The following is a 23,697-nucleotide window of genomic DNA, read 5'->3' on the forward strand; positions in this document are numbered from 1 at the left end:
AGCTTTTCAGTTGCTGCTATAGGAGCAAGAGCTTGGGCAAAGGAGCATTTTTATCAGATAACCTACCCTGCGTCATACGTGGTGCTGGGTAAAACAGCTGAGACTGGTATTTTCTGTGCTGTGTGGTGTTGGCCTACCAGAACTGGTGCTGAAGTTGGATTTTTGACGTGGTCAGGCTGTTGCTGAGCACACTGGAAAATTTCCCCTGGAGTTGATGCCAATGACGTGTAAACCCAAGTCCAAATTCGATTCTGTTCCTTCCGTTCTGCCTTAAATGTTTTTGGGTTATGGCGACCACACATAAAAAAGGGTCTGTCATAAAACCCCCTCTGTTTTCACACGTCCGAGAGAGACGTGTCGGGCTGTGCTGCTGCTGGCGCACAAAAGGAAGCTTGTCCGTGGAGCTGGGCTTTGGCTTGGCAGTGCTGGTCAGCCCCGTGCCTGCAGACCCCGGGGCTCGGACGGAGGTGCGGCCCCTTTTCCAGGCAGTTCAGTGTCGTGTGCGCTGCCACCACTGCTGTTGTCAGCTGCTAGGAGTGCCCTTGGCCAAAACGGGCTAGCGAGAGCCCATGGCTTGTTTTGGTGTCTGTGCCCAGCGCACGTAGTTATATCCTGTGGTAATTCTGAGCTGAATCCTGGAGAAGTAGAGCTTGGTGCAAGGCGTTGTTCTGGTGTCAGCACTCGGCGTCCCTGCTGGCAGGACCTTTGACAGCTCCGCCGTGGGACCACCTGCCTGCCTTGGCATGCCAGTGGGGGAAGTGAGACCGAGCTGTGTCGATTATTAATGCTAACACTGTCGCTTTGCCTTTTCAACAGTAACAGGGAGGTGCCATTATTGTCCGCTCCAGATAGGTACCTGTCTTGATCTTTAAGACACAGCTTGCTGGAACTTAGAGGAGCAGGCTTAGAAATTGTTCATTTGTTCCTGGAACAGAATGATCTGTTCCTGGGAATTAGCTGGTCCAACCCCCTGTTTAGAGCAGGGCCGGTTCAGACTGTCTTTCTTCCGTTGTGCTGCAGTTCATTTCTAGAGTAGTGCTTGGGACAAGTATTTTGGGCTTGAAGATAGCTGCTTGCTGACCAAGCTGGGCTACGTGCTTCTGTTATGACTAATGCAAATATTTGAAAGGTAGAACAGGGGACTGAATGGAGAAATTGCTGCTAGACTCTATTGGCTGTCTGTATTGAAAGAAAATATGTCGTTAGCAGCAAAATCCAAAGCTGTTGAACAGACAGCTTTTTAGCGTATGATTTTTTTAAGAAAGCAAGTGGAAAATCACCCAGTGGAGACATCAAATGGTATAGCTGTAAGAGCTGAACCAGAGCGTAAACGTTCATAACAAGAATGTGCAACGACAGATTTTCTTTTAGCTAGGTGAAAGCTTAGAAGCAGCGTAATCTATTACAGCATCTTTGCTCCAAGTGTTTGGTGTGTAGATGGCACGTGCCTTTCCTGAATGAGCCTTTTAGCTAGCGGTTCTGCAGCTTCGGAATCTGTCCTTCGAGGCCAGTACAGGTATGAAACTAGTACAGTGTAAATCCTCTTTCTTTTTGCAGAAACCAAGGGATCTTAATGCTTAGACCTCAAATACAGACGTTGGTCACCCCCTGCCCTTGCATGTGTGCAGGACTGGGGCTGCAGTGGTCACACAGCTCTTCGCCGTCTTGCGGCACTGAGCAGGCACTGGCCTGTACGGGGGTCTCCGCACCTCGGCGTTAGTGCGCAGCGGGGTGATGTTCTCCCCACTGCCCCGCAGGTCTGGCTCTGCTCTGCCTCGTGAGCAAGCTGTGTTTTCCCAGGGTCAGTTCGTAGCTGCTCTTCAGTAATTGCTGGCAGTGGCTGTGTAGTGGCCCGAGACAGCTGGCTTTGAACCTCCGTGGTGAGAACAAATCCTGGGCGCTGAAAGAGGAGTAAAGCCGTCTGCCTTAGGGAAACAGTGCAGTCCAGCTTTGCCCAAGCGTGCTGTCTTGGAGAACATGCATATGTATATACATATATGCACACACATATATATAATTTTAAATGTGTCATGATTTTTTTCAGCGTTCAATCCCATCATTTTGTTTCCTTTGTCCTTCATTTTATGGGTTCAGGTTTTCTTCAGATGATAAACCGTTGACGTGATCTCCTAGTGCGTTGATGGTAGTGCTCCAAGGCCAGTAGCCTCAGGTTTGCTTTAAAGTCTTGATGAAACTACTTTGTTCTTTTCTCCATATGGCAATACCTTAATCCCTTTTTCAGCAATCAGATGAATGTATAAAAGACACAGAATTTCTAAACTAGTACTGGCGATGCAAAGTCCATCGCAGAACAACACAAGCCGGTTATACTTACCGACCCAGGCCACAAATGCATTTTCCAGCGCTGGAAATCCTGTTAGAATTTGAAGAGGAAGATCAGAGGATTATGGGCTTTGTCCTTCCTTACAGTCCCTTCTGACACAAAAGCACCTGCCAGCATAAAGGCAAGCAGGAAATGTCTTCTCACATCGTGCTATTTCTGTATTATAGTGACCTTTGGAAGCTCAGTTTGTATGAAATGATCTGTTCCCCCTGATTCCTTCCTGGGTGCAGAGGGTGGTGTGTCAGGTTTATTTCGGAAGGCTTCATAGCCTTTGCTTGCAGGCAGTAGTTCTGTGAAGGCACTTGCCTATTTTTGTAACAAGTAGGTGGATTTTTTTTTTAATAACCCAAAGCCCACGGTTCTCTTTCAGTTGATGCTTTGGCTTGCGTGCCACTTCGGGTCAGACCCATCTCGCGTGACTGAGGGGAGTGTTGCACCTTGAGTGGTTCTCATTCTCTTTGCTTGTTTCTGCGAGCAAGGTGTTTCACTGCAGGGGTTTTCTGAGGGGTATTTTAACTTCACGTTTGCTCCATGAAGTAAATAGTTTCAGTGTCAGTGTCCGTGTACTTTTCACCAGTGTTTTGGGAGGAAACTGTCCCAGTAATATTGTTGCTGTTTATAAAGCGTTTGCAGCAGCTGGTAGCTCTGAAGGCAGCGAGCACGGTGAGCGACACAACATCCAGCGGTGCTATCTGTGTCCTGTCCGCTCTGAGATGGGAGGCAATTGTCCTTTGTCTTCCCTTGCTGCCGAGAGGATGAGGAGTGCGCACAAGAACAGTACATGTTTGCAGGTGTGGGTGGTCTCGAAGCTCCTTTTGCTGTTGAAACAGGGCGCTGAACATGGTATTCTGTAGGGGAGCATCAACTGGAGGGATGCCAAAGGGATTTTTCAGTCCTGTGTTTCTGCCTGTGCTGCAGACAGCTGGCTCATCCATCTCCTCCAGCCGCTTCCATGGTGTGCCTGCCAAACGAGAGCGTTCGTGCTCCAGGCTGGAGCCTCTAGAGCAGGCGCAGCCCTGGCCTCGCCTCTGGGGGCTGCAGCTAGAAAGGGATGGTTGAAAGTGCCGCCTGCTCGAGGTCAGAGGGATCAGTAGCTACTTGATGTATTTCTGAAACACTAATGAACCAAACTTCACCTCTTCTAAAGCAAGGTCATGGAGACCATACACTCAAAGGAGGTATAAATAAATTAGTATGTGATTAATTTCATCATGATGTACTGCATAAGAGTATGAAAACGACCTAGCCAGGGGTTTAACCCTGTTCCTTTAGAATCAGTGCAGAAGAACTTATCTAATCAAAATTTACTTTAAATACAGTTAAAAGTGAAGTTAAGCTTCCTGCAACAAGAAGACCGGGTTGTTCCTACAAATTAACCAGGAGGAAGTTTTATAATGAGTCTGAAAAGGTTTGAGGTGAAATTTGCCCTGCTGCAAATTGAAGTGTCCACCCTCTGTTGTGTCGGGGATGTAACCCTGTTGACCTCTGGAAACCGCAGGTAGGATAGAGTCTGCTGAAACAGCCGAACATCTTCCTGTAAGAGCCTTGGTTTGACTCCTTTTTCTTTTTTCAGTTCCATAGTCAATTTTTCTCGCTCGTAGCCAGACCTGATCGTTAATATTTCCTCTGGCGTGCAGTGCAATTGTCTCTGCAGTGTCTTTTTTTTCATGCTAAACTGCATATGGTGGGGGGAGGCTATTAGCAAGTCTTGTTTGTGGGTGAAACGCATTTACGAGGCTAAAACCTAAAAGAAGATTAACAGGAGTTGAAGCTGACCACAAAAGCGAATGTTTGATGACATAAGCAAACAAAACAGTGCTTTCTGAGGCCTGCTGGGAATAGCGACCTTCCGCACAAACACGCTCTTAGCCTGACTTCAGCCTAACCCAGTAATTCGTGTGGTTCCAGCTGAATGTCATCCTCTGTTGGCAGAAATCAAGATTTTGCTTTTGTTCTCTAGTTCAACTGCCAAAAGAATTGGACTTTCTGAGAATACCCACCCACTAATGAGCCTGGTGGAATCCCTCATGCAGAATGCTAGCTGGAAATAAAAGATGACTCACTCAGGAGGGTGAGGATGCACAGCATCTGGTACCAAAAAATGATGATTTGCCAGCTTTTCAAAGCATTTTCCTTTGGTTAGGGTTTGTTCTAGCTCGGTCTCATGAGACTTTCAAAACAAATTAGACCCTCTGTGAAACTGGGAAGGGAAAAGAGTTTACTCTGAAACTGTTAATGAGAAGTTGTGGAGAAGGAAATTATGGAAGAATGAGATGTAATGAGGTAGTTGTACAGGTCAGAGGAAATGCCTAGCGTGCTTTTTCAGTCTGTGTGCTCTTGATGGATCTCTCTTGAGGAGAACACGCTGACAACGATGTACAAAGAGGAAAAACCCTAACCAAGAGTCTGGTTTTGACAAAGTTTATCTGACAGAGAAGTAGTTGCCCTTAATTGTCTGTAGAACGGTGGTCATTGCCCCTGAAACTCAAGAGTGCAGACATTTTTGGAGGTCTCTTCAGAGCTGAAAACCCTGAGAATGGGTAATTGATAATAAATGTGATGGCCGTGCAGGGAAAAGTATGGTCGCAGTTGATGTTTGGAGGGATCTCTCTTTGGTGGGCAGAATCACAGATTCTTCCTTGAAAACCACTTGGCCCTACAGAGGAGAAGAGCGTTTTGTTGGGCAGGAGGGGTGGTGGGTGCTGCGTGATGGAACCTGGGCTGCGTCAGGGGCAAGAGCAACAGCACAAGGAGGCTGATAATCCAGAATCAAACCGGACCTTTTTAAAGGGTGAAATTCTGAAACCGTTTTCTAGAAAGAACCGGAGGCAACCCCCTGTGGTTCCAGGTCTGTTGCACCCCGCTCCTCTCCTTTCTGAGCAGAGGGCAGGCACAGACAGGACCAGGGACGTCGCTGCTTGCTACCGGTGACTGAGTTTTGTAGATCGGTCCTGTTGGGTCACTTTTTACGCATGACACATCAACATCGTTATGAAAACTACAGGACTGGCAGCTGAGGAAGCAGACCATTACAGATAATTTTTTCCCCAAGTCATTCCCTCCAGCCTGATCGTTGTCTGACAAATTCAAGGAAGCTCAGAGGACAACTCCCCCCGCCCCACCGCTGTCGCAGTGCGTTCCACCACGGTTACGGACAGTTGCATTTTGCTGTTGAATCCTATTTTAACACTAATTTCTGTGTGTTCTTGAATGCTTGTCTCAATTGATGGTCCTGCTACAATCTTGGGTTTATGTTGTCCATTACGTGAACACACCAGTGTATTAAACAGGGAATTTCTGGTTTTCTATAATTGGTACTGCCTCTGTGGGGCCAGTTTGAGTTACAGAAGCTCCTTGCGTGTAGTGCTTTACAATTCGTTACCCCTCTAACTGCCTTGCCTTCGTAACATGGATGTTAAAATAGAAGGTGTAAAGTTTTCGCTCTAGTACTGAGATGGCAGCACATAATGAGAAGGATTGTTGAAAATATTTCTGTCCTTTAGTGCGTGTCTACATGTTGGTGAAGCTCGAACAAGTGCTGATAGTTATGCAATTGTACTCGCAATAGCAATTGGAGATTTACAAGTGCTTGTAAATGCTGCTATTTATAGGACGGGCACTTTATTTAACGAAACGCTAATCTTCTCTGCAGTGGGAGAAAAATGTCAGAGTGAAGGACTTCATCCTTGTGATGGGGCTTGACTATAACAGCCAAAGGAACAGTACTTTGTCCTTTTTTTGAAAACAAACAAACAAACCCAAAAAACCAAAGCTAGAGGCTTCAAGTAGGCTTGCACGTGGGGAGTGGAGAAAGACTATTCCAAATTTTGCAATGCTTTGGAATACTAGTATTAAAGATCTATGGGGCTTTGCAGGTCACAAGGTATCTGTCTTGTGGGATTTGGAATATGTATTTTTAGTTCTCAACCTGTTAGTTTTGATTATTAAGAAGCAGAACAAGTGCCTGGTTCTACTGGACTTCTCACCGTGAATCTGGGAAAAGAGAATTTAAATGCATTTTATTACCTGTTCTTAGTGAATAAATTTGTCCAGGGATATTTTAAAAATTAGAGCCAGTATGACAATATTTTTGTTAGTCTTTCTCTTTAAGAGACCCTATATGTCCTCTTAAATACAACTGATGGATCCCATTTCAGTGAATGACAGTACTAATAACATGAATCAGGCTTAAATCCAAGAATAGAAAAAGCCTTTTTTTACTGAATTAGTTGCATGATCTACTTATTTATAACAGCTTCAGCAAAGGTGTTTTTTTCCTCTTGGTGTTATTTTGGTTGTGCTATAGTAAGTCTTATGTTCTTGGCAGTATTCACGTGCATGGTTGTTACTCTTTCCTTCATACACGCCCAGTAAGTGATTAGATTGAATATGAATTGACAGAGCAGATCCTCTCAGCAGCTCTCCAAGTGTGGTAGGAAGCAGGAGCAGGATGATTGCTTGGGAGAACTGACATGAGTTGCTCTCGACCGGTGCCAATATGTGGTCAGTGAGGAGAGGAAGGAAAAAGAAAAACTTTTTTTTTTTTTTTTTTTTTTTAAAGACTGAAACCTTTTAAGATGGTGGAGGAGCCTTTTGGAGAAGGAATGAAGTAAATCTTGGGCTGTTTTGTGTCTGTACAGTGTCTACAGCCATTGCATTTGTTTTCAGGAGCTCCTGTGGCTGGTTGTGCTGGTGACGGCCCGTGGGCCAGGGAGATGTAGTCATGGGCAAAGCTGCTACTGTGTGTAGTTGGACAAATCTCTTCCTCTGTTTACACACCGAGGGAGTAATTTTTTGATGCTGGTAGCAGATTTGCTGGTGAAGTTGTGTCTAAAGGAAAACCTTGTGTTCCTTTGGTAGTTTTCTACTGGACTATTCTTAGTATAAACAGACGGGGATATTTGCTGTTGGAGCCATGCATTCTGGTTGTTTTCAGTTTTATAAACTGGATTTTGTTTATTTGTTTATTTTATGGCAGAGATTTTTTTTTATGCTTTCCATCTTTGCAAAAGACAGATGGACTTGTTTATCTGCTGGGAGGTTCGGGGGCAGATTATAGATTATTTTGCTTTGTGTCTTTTAAAACATTCTTATTTATGAGCAAGGAAGTTGGCAATAATCACGTGATTCATGGTGGAAAAATTATCTGCAGGCTGCTGCTCCTGTTGTCCTAATAGGCTTAAAGGAATTACCCCTGATGTAAATAATAGTTCTGTGCGCCGCTGGTGGGCAAGGCAGGGCAGGCAAACCCTAAATATAAAGGGTGTGTTTTGGGTAAAGCCTTTCCCATGGGAGTTTTGCAAAAATGACACCGTGCAGTCAATAATCCATTTTGACTTTTAAAGAGCAATGGTAATAATCTTGGTAAAGACAGATTGTTTAATTAAAAATCCAAACAACACCTCAAGACGTTAGGATTTTTAAGATTCAGCTTGAGCCTGGAGCGGTGCTTGCGTGTGCATCGCTGTCACACCCTGTAGTGGATCAGCTCGCCCCAGGAAGAATCACCACTGCAGTTGTTTTGAAGCTGAGGAAGAAGAGCAGCAGGGAAGAACCAGGCCTTCGTGCACATTCTTTTCATTAAAAGCAGGGAGACTTTCAAAAGATATTCCAGGGCCATTTGTGATTGCATTTGTGCACGCAGACTGCATGGGCGTATTTAGAGACACAATTCCCAGCGTATGTTACATGTGGCATTGATAACATGATTCCTCTTTATCAAATGTACAGGTTTTTGAAGTTCCAGGAGCTTTATAATTTTCAAAATTGGGTGATTTATCCCCCCCCAATATTTTATTCTCTGGTTTTGAATGCTTGTCTGGTTTGGGCCACATATCTGCTGTAGGGTATCTGAGCAATAAGAATTGAAAACCTGAAAACAGACTTCACTAGGTCATGTAGAAAAAAATGGGATCCTATAAAGCTGAAGTGTAGTGTAATAAAACTAAGGAACAAATATCATCAAAATGAGTAAATTGTGGTTTAGGAATGTTGGCTGGAGAAATGAGTTGTACGCTGTTAGCAAGGATTATGTCCCTCATTGTATACTCGCTGCCTTGCGTTCCGTTGAGGATCAAGTTTTATTCCGTTTAAGAAGCTCTGTGCCCCTTTCTTTTCCAAAGAAAAAGAACTACACAATGATAGGAGCAAACATGTTCTTGAGTGCTGCAAGACACATGCTGTTCTTACCGCTTAATTTTTTGCTTTGCGGCGTTCCCTGTTAGCATCGCCCTTATTTCAGCCAGTGTCACTGTTTTGCTTTTGGAGCATAACTGCTCTTCACAAAACCTCTGCATCCTTGGAATGTGAGAGCATTTTAATCGGATTTTGGTGGTGTTTCTTGGAATAAGGAGTGGGAGAGGGAGGAAGATTTCATTAAGGTCTGTGAGATTGTGGAAGGACCAGATTGATTCTGATAAGCTGATTGGGTTAGTGACTATTTTGGAAAGGAGAGGTCATGGACTGGAAGGGGACTAACACGGCGTGTAAGTAGTTGAGACAGAATTTCAAGTGGATTGAAAGATGAAAGGGAAGGTGAAGAGAGTTCATTAGCCTGCCCGAGAGAGGAAGGCATAAATGCAAGGGACAAAAATAAATCTCTTCAGTTTGCAGTGCCGGTGGGGTGGTGAGCTGTTCAAGGGAAGCTGAAGGTGGGGAAAAAAACAACAACATTTTTCTAGACTGCAGACTCAGGAAGGCAATAGTCTGGTGGGTTGTGGTGTTTTGGTTTGGTTTTTGTGTGGGGTTTTTTGGGGGGGGGTTGTTGTGGTGGGGTTTTTTTTGGTTTTTGTTTTTTTTTTTTTAAATATTCACAGGCAGGGGGCTCTGCATGCCAAAGAATCTACCAATAGGCATATTTGTGGGGTAAATACACACCGAAATAGGTGGGGAGTCTGAAGGCTGCCTCTTCAAAGGCTGCCCAGAAGTAGACAAGAGGGTGGCAACACAAAATGGAGCCCCTGAGTGAAAGGCTGTGCAATACAGCATGAATTTCCTAAAAGCTAAGACAGCTTTTAAAGGAAAAATTATGATAATGCATCTAACCTTATGTAGCCAGCTGCACATGCTGCAAAGTTCAAGTATACTTTTTTTTATTAAGAAAAATTCAGGTTACTTCTTGTCGGTGAAATGCTAATTGCTGCTGGTTTCCCCTCATCTCTGCAGTAAGAATATAATTAAAGCCAAAGCTAATCTCTTGCTGTGTTGGCGAGATACTGGAAAAACTGCTTTGTCATGGTAAAAGTCGTATTTTGATGGAAAATCAGCCGTTTGAAGGTCGGCTTCTTAGGTAGCACTTCACATACTGTTGTCACAGAAAGGAGATTTACGATAGAAAGTAAATTACAGTAATTGAGATTACAGTAATACAGAGCTCTGTGTTTATCCAGTGATTGACAACACTCGAATTTGCAAACAGTACTCACTGAAATGGGGTTTTAACTGTGGTCAAATTTGATTTGTCTATTGTGCAGACCAAGTTAGTTACTCTTCACCTTTCAGTTCCCCCTTTCAGGATTTAGGTGATAATTTCTTGTTGATTCTTTAATAGCTGTCTGAAAAATAAACTTTCTTTTGCTTTATAGAGTTAAATCTGGTGGCTTTATACTTCAAAATGGGAGCCAGCTTTTTTTCCTTAAAATACTCAGGGTTTCTGTCTCGTGTGGAATTCCGTGTGTAGATCTGGGTACGTGCTGTGCCTGAATCTGAACCTCTTTGTGCCTTTGCAGGAGAGGTCTGATCAGCGTGCTGAAGTGATCCCTTTTTCCTGTTCTTAATGTGATCTTGTGACCGAGGTCTCGTTTTCACTATGAGAAGTGACTCGGGTTGTATGGATTGGTTGCAGCAGGAAACGCAAATTATGGTAAGTGGTAGCAAAGCTTTTGGAGATTTGTAGAATATGCATGTACATAAACAATATACACTGTTTAACTGTAAGCCTTGGCTAATCGATAACAAATAACACTTTCAGTCACACCAATCTTGGTATTTTTGTTAGTTTGAAAGTACCTACTCAGTGCACCTGGCCAGCTGTTCATAGCGTAAAAAGGAGCTGATGTTTGTATGTCAACACCGAGATGTCCACTTCAAAAAAGAATCCAGCTTATTTAAGTATCTCAACCCTTGACACTTACTCGACTGATGGGAACTCAGGGCTGTGCAGGTGCTCTTGTAGGTTTTGCGATTTGTTCTTTGGTTGTTGGGCCTGATCAATGAATAACGGTGTGTTTCTTGCTGGTTTTTTTTTTAGAGGAGAAGGAACAGTATGTCTTTCATTATGCGATACACTCTGTAAACAGCATATCTGAAAGGCACCTTAATCTGAGTTTAGCTGCCTTTTGAATTTAAATTAGAATGATGTTATTTGATGTTCGTGCTGACTCGATATCAACACTTGCATTTTCTTTCTTTTTTTGCAGATTCTTTTTCCTCGTTGGATTTTTTCAGTTCTGTTGGATGTGTAATTACAACTATGGCAACAAGAGTAGAAATAAATTCTACTTTGGCGTCTTTGACGACAGTACCTGACTTAAATGAAATCAGAAACGAGGATAAATCACAACGTGTGTATGTAAGTGTGCTTTCAGATGCAAGCAACAAAACAAAGGAGGCTTCAGCATCACTAACTCTTGAAGAGAAGAACAAGTTTGGGAGTACTTTGAGATCTGCAACAATGCCGTCGCTGGGATCGAGGCCGAGGCTTTTCCCAAAGCCTTTCTCTAAAGAGAAATCTCCAGATACTTTTGCAAATGTAAAACCGCCTGTTCCGGCTTTCAGATCAAGTAGTCTTATTAGAAAGGTCACTGAAGAAATGACGTCTGTTAAGGCAGTAAGTGGGAACGTTCCTCCGTTAGTAGATCAGAAGGTGATTGAAAGTGAAAATAAGGCTGGTGGTGAAGTCGTCACAAACATGACTTTCTACACTGGTCCCAGTGCGAATACTGTCATTCTTTTTGAGACAGCAGGCACAGAGCCGTCAAAGGTAAGCCTGGCCCAAGAAAAAAGGGCTGCTGATGACTGCAGAGTGTTTAGTACTGTGCAAACAAAAGAGCTTCAGTGCAGCGCGAAGCTGGAGAAACAGTCTCAGCCATCGGAGACATCCAGGACTCCTGAAGGGCCTCTTCATAGGCAGATATCGCTTTCCTCCAGTCTTAGACCAGTCTCTTGGAACTCCCTCAAAACTGGTGAAAAAAAAGATGCTTATGAGGCTCATCCAGGAGAGAAAAACAATGATGATGCAAATAATATCAACAGTAAAGTTGATTTCTCTATCGATGTGCAGCAAAGGCCAAAACATAGACCAGTATCTGCTATTTTTCTGGAATCGTTACGAGATCAAAAGCATCGCACTGTGGAAGCTTCTGAGGAAAAATCTCCTGCAGAGACGTCCTGGGCTAGAAAACCAAGGCCTTTGTCCATGGACCTGACAGCGAAGTTTGAACATAAAGATCCTTCTTCTTGCAAGAAGACTTGTTCATCTCACGAAAGCAAGGAGAATGTACCAGTAATTTCTTTTACTGACGTGGGCTGTCATGATCAGTCTGAAATGGGGCCAAAAACTGAAGAAACTGAATTTCACGATGGCAGTGCTTCTAAAACAAATTTGAAGTGCAGCAATCAGGACATTGGCATCCTAAATAATGGAAAGTACATATGGGAAACAAAGCTTAAATCTAAAAGTGAACAAATCGAAGTAAAACCAGAAATAATGACTAACTTGCACAGCTCTGAAAGAAGCCATGAAACCACCAGTGAAAGCAGAACTAATAAGGGGGGGAAAAGACCGGATCAAAAGGAAACATATATTTTTCTAGGCTGTGAAAGCCCTGCAACTCCCTCAGAAAAAGAGAACAGTATTGTAAGAGGTAGTGTTAAAAAACACATTAGTTTGTTTACTTCAGAAAATCCCAGTACCACAACGGATACAGAGCTTCTCCCGTCAACTGCTGAGAAGGAAAACAGATGTGTGAACATCCAACAGAGAATCAAAGAACTGACAACAGAAAATACTGACGTTAAGCCAGGAAATCTACGCAGGTCGCTTCAATCACGACCGCTTTCTGCGGACTTAACAAAAATGTAGGTTGCAGAGAAAAGTCCGTTTAATCCTCTCAACTTCATCTCATTCAGTAAAACTTGCTCTGTCCAGCACAGTAAAATAACTGATCATTTTGATTCCACTAAGTGTAGTTGTTATTTATGGTGTTATTCTTGGGCCCCTTTCCCATGTTTTCCTACCCCAAAAAAAGGAAAATTTAATGAAATATACCCTGACAGCAGCTGCGGGAAAAAAAAAAAAAATGCTGTCAATATTGTGGCCTTTGTACGTTACTGTGACTGTATATCTATTATTAAAATTTCATGCATCTTGAGATCTTGAGGTGAGCATTGCAGACTGCAAGCCTGCATATTTGTGAGAAAGCAAAAGGACGGTTCCATCTCTGACAGCTGTATAGAGTACCCGGGTTTCAGCCAGACGGGAATCGTGCTGCGCTGTCGTATCAGAGCCCAAAGACCTGTGGTGTCTGTTCTGCTGAAGCTGTGGCGATAAGCAGTGGTGTTAGAGTAACAGGAGACCTGCTAATTGTCACGTACCAAAAGGAACAACAAAAAATCTTGCCCCGTAAAAAGAGGTTTAGCCCAAGACAAGACGTGTTCTCTCAGTGCAAAGTTGGGTCATTGGTTATTCCAGATCGTTAAAATTCTGCTTGTGACATGAACGAGAGCGCGCTTTGGGCGCCTTGCAGCGCCACCCGAGGCCGTGCTGCGGGGCCTGGTACCCGTCTGGGTCGCTCATGTGCCGTGTGTGATGCCGAAGGGATGCGGAAGGAAGGGTGGCGGGTTTGGGTGGTGTGCCTCGCCTGCGAGAGCAGCAGGTGTTTGCTGACAGGGCCTGCTTGATGAACAACGCCGTCGTTGAAATCTTCAGCAAGCCTTCGTCTTAACTTTGTGATAAAAATAAAGAAATTTAACTGAGGCGTGAGAACGTCGGTGTCTCTCTCGCTATGCCTCATTGTGTATCTCTAAATCTTCAGTGTACCATCCAGTAAGCTGCCTAAGTAGCTGTTTTTTGGGAAACAACGATCCTTTGGTCTAGATGCAATTAAACCACCAAATACAGTTACTTACTATGAAATACTGATGTTTCTCCTTTAAGAAATACAATTTCTTGGATAATTTCTACCAGTTTGCTTTGGTAGGCAGTGTACCTGCTGACGGACTAGCTGGGCTAAAAGAAGTAACAGAAGTTCTTTTGTCTTAGGTTTTCAAGTCCGACATCAAGCAGTGACGCGAAGCCTGAGAAACCTGCTGAAACTAGAAACGACTCCATCAGTGAAATGCAAGAAAATCAAAAAGTAAGAAAATGGCATCAGCTGGTGTGGTCTCCATCTAGGTTTGCATTTAGGAGGCAGAGAGCACTCTCCTGTGTCCCCTGTGTCTTTATCAGTCAGTGCCTTTAACCTGGGTATGGAGAGTATGAAGAGTGCCCCAAGCCCAGCAGGTTTCCTTGTGTAAGTCTGTCTTGAGGACACGCTGATCAAGTGTGGCAGTGCCATGCCTGTTGAGTTTTTAAAAGTTAAATAAATAGGCGTGCAGTGGTGAAGAGTGGAAAGTATTTTCTATAGTATTTCAAAGGGATGTTTAACGCACGAAAACCCGTAGCAAATCGACTGTGGCCGTGGTGGTTTTGTGCAGTGATTATCCTTTATTCCCTCTAAGCACGGCGTGGGTGTGGTGCATTTCTACATCCGAGTCACAACTCCTTGGTAAATACATGCTGTGTTTCATGCCAGTCTCCTAAATGACATTTAACTTGGTCATTTTGACAACGAAGTGTTATACAGAAAGTTCTGATTTGCTGGAAAAGCCATTAGGCTGTCTCTGTTTCTAGGCAACACTGGTGTTGCAAAACAACTTCTCTGCTGACACTTCTTAGTGTTGAAGATTTGATGTAGTTTTAAGGGTATTTCTTGGGAGTTCTCATGGCTGTGCTTTTTTCCTGTCTCAGTTTAAGACAGGAGTATGTCGTAAGGAAACTAGCAGCTAAGCTAGATACAAAATTTCTGTAGTTTAATATCATTTTAAGGAAGATCAATTGGTTTTAAAAGGAAATATTTCATTACCAGAAGTGCTGTTTTCAGAATCTGACAATAAAGTAGGATTTAAAAAATCCCTTTTTTATTCCTAGAAGAGTATAGATCAGATTTAAAAATATTTATAAGTGTCTTCAGTGTTAATTTTGTGACACTCTTCAGCTTTTTTATTTGAAAAATGAATCTTAAGTCAATTCCAAGTTTTGAATTTTAAGACTTGAAAACAAGATTGAACTCTTTTAGGACCAGGGAGTGGTCTTTGATTCTGTTTTTTTTTTTTTGCATGCTGTGCTTTTTCAATGAACGCTATTAAAAATATCAGCTTTCGGGATGCTAGTTGCATTTCCTACAAGTAGATAGCAGTAAAGAATTGGCAATAAATACAAATTCTTGCTTTCTCTTTTCACTTCCACTCAGCCTTAACATTTGTCTTAGCTGAGCAGGTCCAGCTGTGACATTTACTCAGATCTTGATGTTCCTCGCAGTTATTGACTGTGTAACTGTTGATTTAGCGAACAGCTGTATTTGAAAATACGGTTTTGACGAAATACAGCATACTTGGTGTCTCTCAGGAGTTCAGACTTCCTCTGAAGGTGCCTGCATCCCTGTGATGCTGTTCTGTGCTTCGCTTTTTGAACTTGAATTTCTGTAGGGCTTGCAACAGAAACGTTCATAAGTGTTTCTGTGGTAGCTGGGGTTATGAATCTTCTGAAGTTTTGTGCTGGTTTTGCATGTGTTGCTTTCTCTGGAGCGCGATGTGGGTATAAATTCACTGCAAAATGAAATGTCTTGTGAAATCTGAGCTCAGGAACTCACATTGTCATGCATATCTCATGGATCAACACCAAATGTTTTTCCTTTTTTGTATTAAAAGTAAAAATCAAGCTAGGAGATAGTTCTGTTTTAATCAAGATTCAGGAGCTGGAGTGGCACATTTGCTTAGATTACCTTGGTCTCGGTGGATTTTGTGTTCAGAGAACATGGATGTGTTTAGCTGGTGCAGGATGTGTGGCACAGAGTAGATGCAAGTAAGTTTTAAAAGAAACTTTTACTACCCATGTTTAAAATGAAGCATCTTAATGGTTGGATTTTCTTGTTCCAGAGCAAGGAGGTCAAGCTTGGACATGGCACAGATCTCACTGATGCACATGCTACTGGGAACTCTTGGAAACCCCGGCAGATTTTAAAAATAACAAATAAACCTGATCAGATAGAGAGGAATGGAAGCTTCCTGGGAGACGGCCAGCATTTTTCTCCACAAAGTGAAAATTCTGTCTCATTCACCAGCAACTTGGAAAAAAAATTAAAACCAACCACACTTATGGAAAAGACGTACATGAAAACTGTCCGAGCCACCATGTTTGACCATAATGTTCAGAGGCATAACATTGCTGCTGACCATCCTGGAGCTGATTCTGCACTGAAAATGAATAGTGAGCTTGAGGCAAAGCCTGATGTGGGGACTTCGGGGCACAGCAGGCGATCATGGATGGGAGAAGTGGAGGAAACCACTAGTGTAAAGAAGGATTATCACAAGCAATCTGGTTCATCAAAACATATAACAGATGTAGAGAAAGGTGGAAAGTCAGCTTGTTCAAGTGAAGACAAGAAAATGACTCCGGGGATTCTCTTAGAAAAATCTTTGGTTGAGAAAAGTGAAAAACCCACTCCTAAAAACACAGAAGACTCTCCGGTTTACCAAAGAATAGAGCCAAGATACGAGATCTTTCAGACATGTGGTGAAAGAGCTCTTAGTGAAGCCATTACAATGGCTCCTGAGAAAAAGGCCATGACACTCAGAACTAGAAAATCGTCTGCTAAAGAGACTAAAAGCGATGAGGATGTTTTGCACACTGGGCAGTTGGCTAGGGCAAGCAGTAAAACCCTCTGCTTGAAAGAAGATAACATTATTTCAGAAGCTAGAGACACAAGGGTTTTTACAAGCAAGTCTGAGTTGAGGGAATCTAATGACTTGTTCTTTGGTGGCTGCACTTTACCTGAACAGAAGAAAGACTCTGATAAAACTGAAACTGATCCGATGTTAATGGCTGAGAAAATCCCTTATTCTGGAAACAGAAGTAAATGTTTGGGAATGAATGAAAAAGTAAACAAACTACATTCTGAAATGAAAAATAAGAGTGAAATCTCTTCCATGGATAAACCAGAGAGGTCTAATACGGTGAAATGCTCTTCTGAGAGAAGGGGTTTTAGACCAGGTGGGACAGACAGCTATGAATTCGGAACCAACTTTGATCATGAAGTTATTTCAACAAGTGTAAACACACATGGGGCCCAGTCGTCTTCAGTGCTTTTAAGTGGACAATTTTGTAAATCTTCCAGTAGCTACCACCCTGATACAAAAGGACTAACCATTAATAAAGAGGAACCTCAGGCCTTTGGTTTAAGGAAAAGTCTAGGCTTAAATTACAAAGAACAAGACTTTAGCTTAGATAGTACAGCTCATGAAAACAGCGAAAAAAACAGAGTGATAGATCCAGAAGAAAAAGTCAGGAGAACCAGAAGCAGCGTTTCTGACTTGAAGGTTTCTGAAAGGTGGAGGAGGAGGACCTTGCCTCAGGATTCTGTCAAGACAGACGAAGTTGTCTGGCTCACTCCTGAAAATATCAAACGGCTGAGTCGGACAGATTCATTGCAGTTGGATGAAGGTTTGGTTAAAAAGAGAAGCAAAAAAAGCAAAGAAGGGCTGGAAGGGAATGAGGCAAACCAAAATGTTCTTGGCAGTGCTGAGGATTACTTGAAAAATCAGAGTTCTGCCTTTGAGCCAAAGGCAACTTATTTTGCAGTGACTTACCAAGTTCCTGGTAACAAAAAAGAGAAGGGCTTTGTTGGTGCTGCTAGTGCAAGTGAAACCACTACAATTTCTAGCTCAAGTGAGGGAGCAACAGTTGATCTGGACCCTGTTTTTCATGGAACGTCCAAGCCTTTATTGCAGCAAGCAAATAAAAATTTTGTGAGTACAAATCGTAGAGAAGACTCTCGGGAAGCGCATATTAACAAGGACTGGGTCAAAGAAGATGACAAAGATGGTATTTTTGCCAAAAACATTGCATTTGGTAATTTTCATGTATCTAGGAAAGATAACCAACAGTATCATGAAAGAGGTCTGGATCATTCTAAAGAAAAAACTATAGATGTTGATGCTTTTGTGTTAAAACAGGATCTGGAAAATGCAGCTCAAACTGATCTCAAAAGTAGCAGAAGAAAAGTCTCCTCTTACCATGAACTCGGATCCCCGCTGTGTTTTGCGCAGTCACATAAAGACAGTGAACTAGTCCCCCAGAAAAGGAGTGAAAATAGTTGTGACTTACCAGGAAGGAAGGCTGAGGATGGTTACAGATCCCAAATTCTCGATATTGATGCGCTTATGGCAGAATACAAAGAAGAATCGGGGAAGGCCAGCAATGTTCAAGGCAGGCTGTCTGAAGATCACGGTTCGTTTAGCAGGGAGAAAGCAAAGAACAAAAGAAATGTGTCGGAGAGGGCGACTTCTTCCTATAGCTGGAAAGAATGGAGAGGATCAGATCACTATTCTGTTAATAACAAGCAGGGTGACTGTGCAGAAGAGTACCACAGGCCAGAGAAATTAATTCTAAATGAAAAGGTCAAAGATAAATTGGAATCATGTAGCCCTGAATTCAATAAACAAAAGTCCAAAGACAGAAAGTTCAGTCCTCCGTACTGGGGAAGTCCTAGCAGCTTTTTTTCCGATAAGTTTGTAAATTCACCTGTGGAGTTCACTAGGAAGAAAACTTTCATCGTTGACGAGGATGAAGAAGTGAACTTAACTTCCAGGAATCAAAGCTCAAAATTTGTAATTGATAAGGTACAGCCTATAAATGCTGTTGGTACACACCAAAGGTGGGAGGTTAATTTTGCTTCCAAGTTGTCCGTAAAGACAGATGATGGCCTCTTGCAGAAGAAGTTGGTCACAAAAGAACAGTTCCTGGAGGTGTCTCCAGAAGGTGATTGGAGCAAAAATGCAGCAAGGAGCTCTGTAACGAGGAGCAAAGACAATGCAAATAAGGTGCTGGGTGAGAACGACTCGTCCAACGTGAGAAGTAACACTGATTGGAAGGGCTACACGCCCGGTTTAGGGAGCGCACCCCCAGATTTGAGACGATCCTATTCAGAAAAGAGCCACCAAGGAAAAGACAATCTACCGCTTATGCAAGAAGTGAGGGCAAGAAGGGATCTGCACCGGTCCCGGCAAAGCTTCCCGTTGGAAAGTGCGGATAACGGCTGGAGGCAGAAGCTGTCATCTCAGTCGGAATTGTTCTTCCAGGAGGATAAAAAGGTATTGCCACATGGTACCCACGTGGTGCCTGTAACTAACACTGAGCGCGAGGAGATGCTTTCGGAACGTCTCTGTAGAGCTTTTCAGCATGAGCTGTGGCTTTGCAGCAAGGGAGGAGACAGGTACTTTTCAGTAGACATCATTTCCATTTGGGTGGTGTTGTCTTGAGGAATTTGTGTTGTACTGGATGACTAGATTTTTGTTTCAAGTGTATAAATATTTATTGATGTTTCCATGGAGAGCTTGAAAGAGCTTTAAAACATGTGCATATTATTTTATTAATGCCACAAACCTAGGATGTTAAATTAACTCTGCCATTTTATAATTATTTAAAAAGAAGTGGTTTGGGCTTACTTTATAAGTTGTCAACAGTGATCTTCCTGGAGCTTATTTTGTGTGGTTTTTTTTTTTTCTGAAGTAAGCAGATTGATTTTATTTATTTATTTATTTTAAACTGGGTGAATGGCCCTTATTTGTATATGAAACTTCATTGCAGGTCCTGACTTCGGTGAAATGGAAGGGATTCCCGTAACACAGAGCCACGTTCATGCATAGCCAGGGGGACGTTGATGGCTATCATGATTTTCCATTTTGAGTTTTCAGCTTTGAACTTCCTCTGTTTCTTTCTTCAGAAGGGCATTTGATACACACGTGTGCATGTGTGCATATACACATAACAACATACCTACCTTTGTTTTTAACAGGCTTCGAGGAAAGAGTGGACCAAAACAGAGGGAATAGACTTTTCCTTGGTCTCTGCTCAGAGAAGCCGCCACAGCTTCTATAAGGACCGAAGGGCAGATAACAGGACGGTATGTTGTTTTGGAGGAGTTTCTTGGGCAGGGGCTGGGGGAGGGATAAGGGAGGTGCAGCCTGGCGTACTCCACTCAGCCCTGCTTTCCTTTTTGCAAACAGCTGTGCAAGAAAGTACGTGTCTTCCTAGCAAAGGGGCAGGTGCACTTTCTGTGGAGTTTACCTGGCAGAGAATGCTTCTCCCTGGGAGTTCACCACACTGGTCTATGCCAGGTCTTCAAACTCAAAGCACTAACCATGCGGCGTGGTCATTTTTCTTTCTAAGTGAAGAATTTTCATTCTGAACTCTCAAGATGGCTCTAGATCATTACGCTTTTTGTTTGTTTCTCAGCTTAGATAATGACAGTTGGTTAGATGCAGAAAATCTTCTCTGGAAAATTGTGCAGACAAATAGAACTGTGTCATAGCCTGAAAAATGATGGGTTTAATTTTCTTTCGGTAGGCAACACACAGAGAACTATTTATGTGAAGAATCACAGCTGCCATTTTTGGTAGTCTGATTTGTCTCTAACCTGCATACTTTTGGGGTAAATTCCCACTTAAAGTTGTTGGGTGATATTCTCTGAAGTTGCAGAAGCATGTCCTGACTTTAGCCTGCAGATGAATTTTAGTGGTGTTGGGGAATACCATCCTATGTCCAGATGTTTTCTGAAATAAAAGCAAGGATCTGGATCTTCCAAAAGTGTTGTAAGAAATGAAATATCAGAATTTTCTGTGGGGGGAAAAAAAAGGATTTGGAAACCACACCAACAGCATAGAACTCTACAATTTTGAGAGAGACATTGCTGCTGCCACAGAAATCCTTCCTTGCTGGAAGAACTTGTTTTGAACCACTGCAAGTGCTGTGGGGTGTTTTTTGGTGTTGTGGTTTGGTTTGGTTTTTTAACCTTGTGCATGGAAACAGATTGGGGCCGCTGGAATAATACTGTAGTCACTTCCGAGTGCAGTCTTCCATAACTCTACGGATACGTACTTGCAGTTTTTGAAAATCTGGATGTCCCACATCTTGTACGGAGAAGAGGTGGCGGAAAGATGTTGCCACCCTGACCGTCCCAAGGTCAAACCTCATCTGGCCTCTCGGTCTGCTAGCACACTCGTGTGGTGACTGCATGTATTGCCCTCTGCAGAGATCCTGGTTTTGTAATAACTCATCCTGCTATTTACAGCCCTTTCGTAGAGAACTGACAAAAAGACAAGAAAGGAAAGGAACTGAGTGGGTTCTTTTTTTTCTCTCCTAGTGAAGAAAAAGAAAACACCCAAACGTATGAGGATTTTGTAAACAAGCTTCCTAATAGGAGTTTTGGAAACAGGCTTATGTTGTTCCAATTCTAGTCTTAAAACTTCATGGGAGGTGTCCAAGGGCTGATATCCTCTTGTCTCTCCCATTCTTAGCATGGACTTTAGATTGAATGTTCATCTTGGGGGGGGGGGGGTGGGGGTGTCTGGGTTATTTACAGAATTGACAATTATAATTCAGTCCCTAAAAGTTGTTTTATGCCATCGGTTTGCAGTGCGAACACGTAACGATGTCACTGACAAGGTAGAATACGCGGGAGGAGTGCTGTCAGAAATACTGCGGGGGTAATTGAACTGTTGGGGTGCTGTGCTCGGATAAATATGACTTATTCTCCAACTTGGTCGTTAAGTGTGAGGATACTCAGAATAAATCTTTGACTTCATCAAGTGCAGCTTGAGACAGGAGAAGGGAGGCTGTCAGCCCCGCTACGAGAGAAACCTCAGATGTCCGGCATCCCCAGGTATTCCGTGGGATCCAAGTGCTTTGCTCCTTTGTATTGATTTGAAAAGCCCAGTCGTGGTGTGTTTGTTGTTCTGCAGTGCCATGGCAGCAAAAAGGGCAGCCTGGCCTGCACGTCAGTTGTGAGCGAGCGGGTGTGGAGCAGGGATTTTACAGGCACTGGGGAGGTGGGAAACTCACCGTACTTCCATGTCTTCCACAGCCCCATGTAGATGTTGCAGAAGATTATGTAAAACGGCACCATTTCTTCTGGCACCAAGGTTAATACCTTTGTTTTCCTTTGGAGAAAATAAGGAGATTTTTGCTGTGCAGTTGCTGTAACGTTTCAATACTTCCCTCTGGTGGACAGACACACTGAGCTGTGCTGGAGAGGCGAGAGGTCAGGAGATCCATGGGAGAATCACAGTAAAGTGACGTGTTTCCTCTGGATTTGAGTGCAATTGCTGTTTCACTTAGTGGACTTTTAAAAGAGGATTGGAAGGAAACACAACTGCCACTGTTTTGTTTCTAGCCTATCTGTTTGGCTGTGGAGTTACTTGCTTTTTCTTGTGGTGTAGTGAGGAAAAAAGTATGCTACAGCAGTATTGCTGGTCACTCAGGGTTCCGTTATCTGTCCCACGGGGCTGTCGTGCCCAAAGTGACACCTTGCTGCCTTTGTTGTAGAATAAAAGATTCACTTTCATTCCCCTTCACTACTAAAGTAGTGTCGTGAGCTGTCCCATACTCCTCGATATTTGACAAACCAACTGAAATTAATACACGTTTGTTATGTTATTTCCCATCTGCCTACGATAATAAACAACTACTTGAATGAAATTTTCTGGGACAGCTAATGAGCTAGATTCTTACGGATGAACACAATTCTAAATGGAAGCAAGGTGCAATAGTATGATTTTACTTCTGGAGAAGTCACTTCTTTGTGATTTATATTCTAGGGAATCTACTTCCACTGAGGTTATTTTTCAAAACATCGTGTAGGACTTCTTTGAAATTACAACGTACAATTGGTGAGATGGGGTTGGTGGCTGGAATTGTGAAGGATGATACTTTCGAGGTTTAACACTTATCTAGATTGCATTTTTTAGCTATTTTGAGTTTGTATTGTGTAAAAAACAGAGTAAGGCTTTTGTGAAGATTCCAGCATTGTTGCTAGACTGTCGTCATCCATGTGTTTACTACGGGCAGTACCCAGCGTCACAGCAGTCAGAGGTGAATGTTCCTGGTGGAAAGGAAAGGTGTTCAGTACTGACAGCAGTAGCTTCCACACTTTACCACCTTCAAAGATTGTGGTGAATTAATGACTCTGCATGTGTTGGACCGTGGTGAATTAATGACTGTGAACGGATCATACTACCAGTGGTTTGTGTGCTGGAGTTTGAGGAAGAATTGAGCAACAGTGTTTCTATGTATTTAAAAAAAAAAAAAAAAAAAAAAAAAATCATGTGTTCTGCAATCTGAAAAGATGGTTTCTCTCCCCATGGATAATGAAATGTCGCAGTTTGGACCTGCTCACTTTCTTATTTGAGCCGCTCCAGAATAGAGGGTAACGAAGTCTGCATTTTGGTGTGATGCTCTTTGAGACTGTGGAGGTGTCGTGGTCTAAAGCCTTCAAACTGGTGAGATCTTTGAAGACCAGCAGATTCCTTTGAGTATATTTTTCTCTGAGGTCAGTAGCATTATATGTCTGGTGTACTGGAGGATGTGGTATGGTCTGCAAAACTGTTCCTGCTGCTGTGTCGTTCTCTTGGGATTCTCTTGGCTGCCTTTTGTTTAAGATGTTCAGGAAGTGACTTGTGCAGCCGGAGTCACCGCGTTAGGACTGGAGAGGGACTTTGCTTTCTGGGGTGCGAGTGGCAAAGGTGCAGGTGAACAGCAAGGCAAATGCTTCTAACTTACAATTTCTGTGTGAGTATTTTAGCCTTTCTTTCGGTTCTGTGGAGGTTAGAATAAGTTTATGATTGTAAGCTTTGTTAGTATTTTTTTAAACAAGTGACTGACTGTTATAAATGTTACTGCTAATGGTAGCTTAGTGCTTAAACTAATCTATTCCAACACAAGATTTATTTTTTTCCTTCCCTTTTCACTCTTTGACATAGCCTGATTCTAGTAAAGGCGGCAATAGTTTCAGATTAAAAGGCATTCTCCTAATAAAGGAAAAGAATACAAGTTCCATGAATAAATAATTTCCTGTTTGCTTCGCTAGAGCTAACAGCATCGAGAAGGCAAAACTTTTCCCTGCCCATTTAAAAATATCTGCTCCTTCACGAAGTCAGATAGACTCTGTATGCTGGGCTCCAGCCCTGCCTGCATCACAGTGCAGGTATAAAAATAAAGTCGTTCTTGCCTTCGCGCTGGACACCTGGGGCTTTAGCTCCAG

At 42.9% G+C, this 23,697-nt stretch overlaps 1 protein-coding gene across 1 annotated transcript in view; it reads left to right on the forward strand.

The window, feature by feature from the left end:
* Positions 1 to 10,814: 10,814 nt before the first annotated feature.
* KIAA1671 (KIAA1671 ortholog) overlaps positions 10,815 to 23,697 on the forward strand; it is a 62,217-nt gene continuing 49,334 nt past the window's right edge. The window contains exons 1-4 of the mRNA XM_086474181.1: positions 10,815 to 12,421; positions 13,605 to 13,698; positions 15,539 to 18,751; positions 19,456 to 19,563. Coding sequence (XP_086330307.1) covers positions 10,815 to 12,421; positions 13,605 to 13,698; positions 15,539 to 18,751; positions 19,456 to 19,563 — 5,022 coding nt within the window. The remainder of the gene's footprint in view (positions 12,422 to 13,604; positions 13,699 to 15,538; positions 18,752 to 19,455; positions 19,564 to 23,697) is intronic.

This window comes from Leptosomus discolor, chromosome 16 (genome assembly GCF_034619465.1).
Source record: "Leptosomus discolor isolate bLepDis1 chromosome 16, bLepDis1.hap2, whole genome shotgun sequence".
Classification (NCBI taxonomy): Eukaryota; Metazoa; Chordata; class Aves; order Leptosomiformes; family Leptosomidae; genus Leptosomus; species Leptosomus discolor.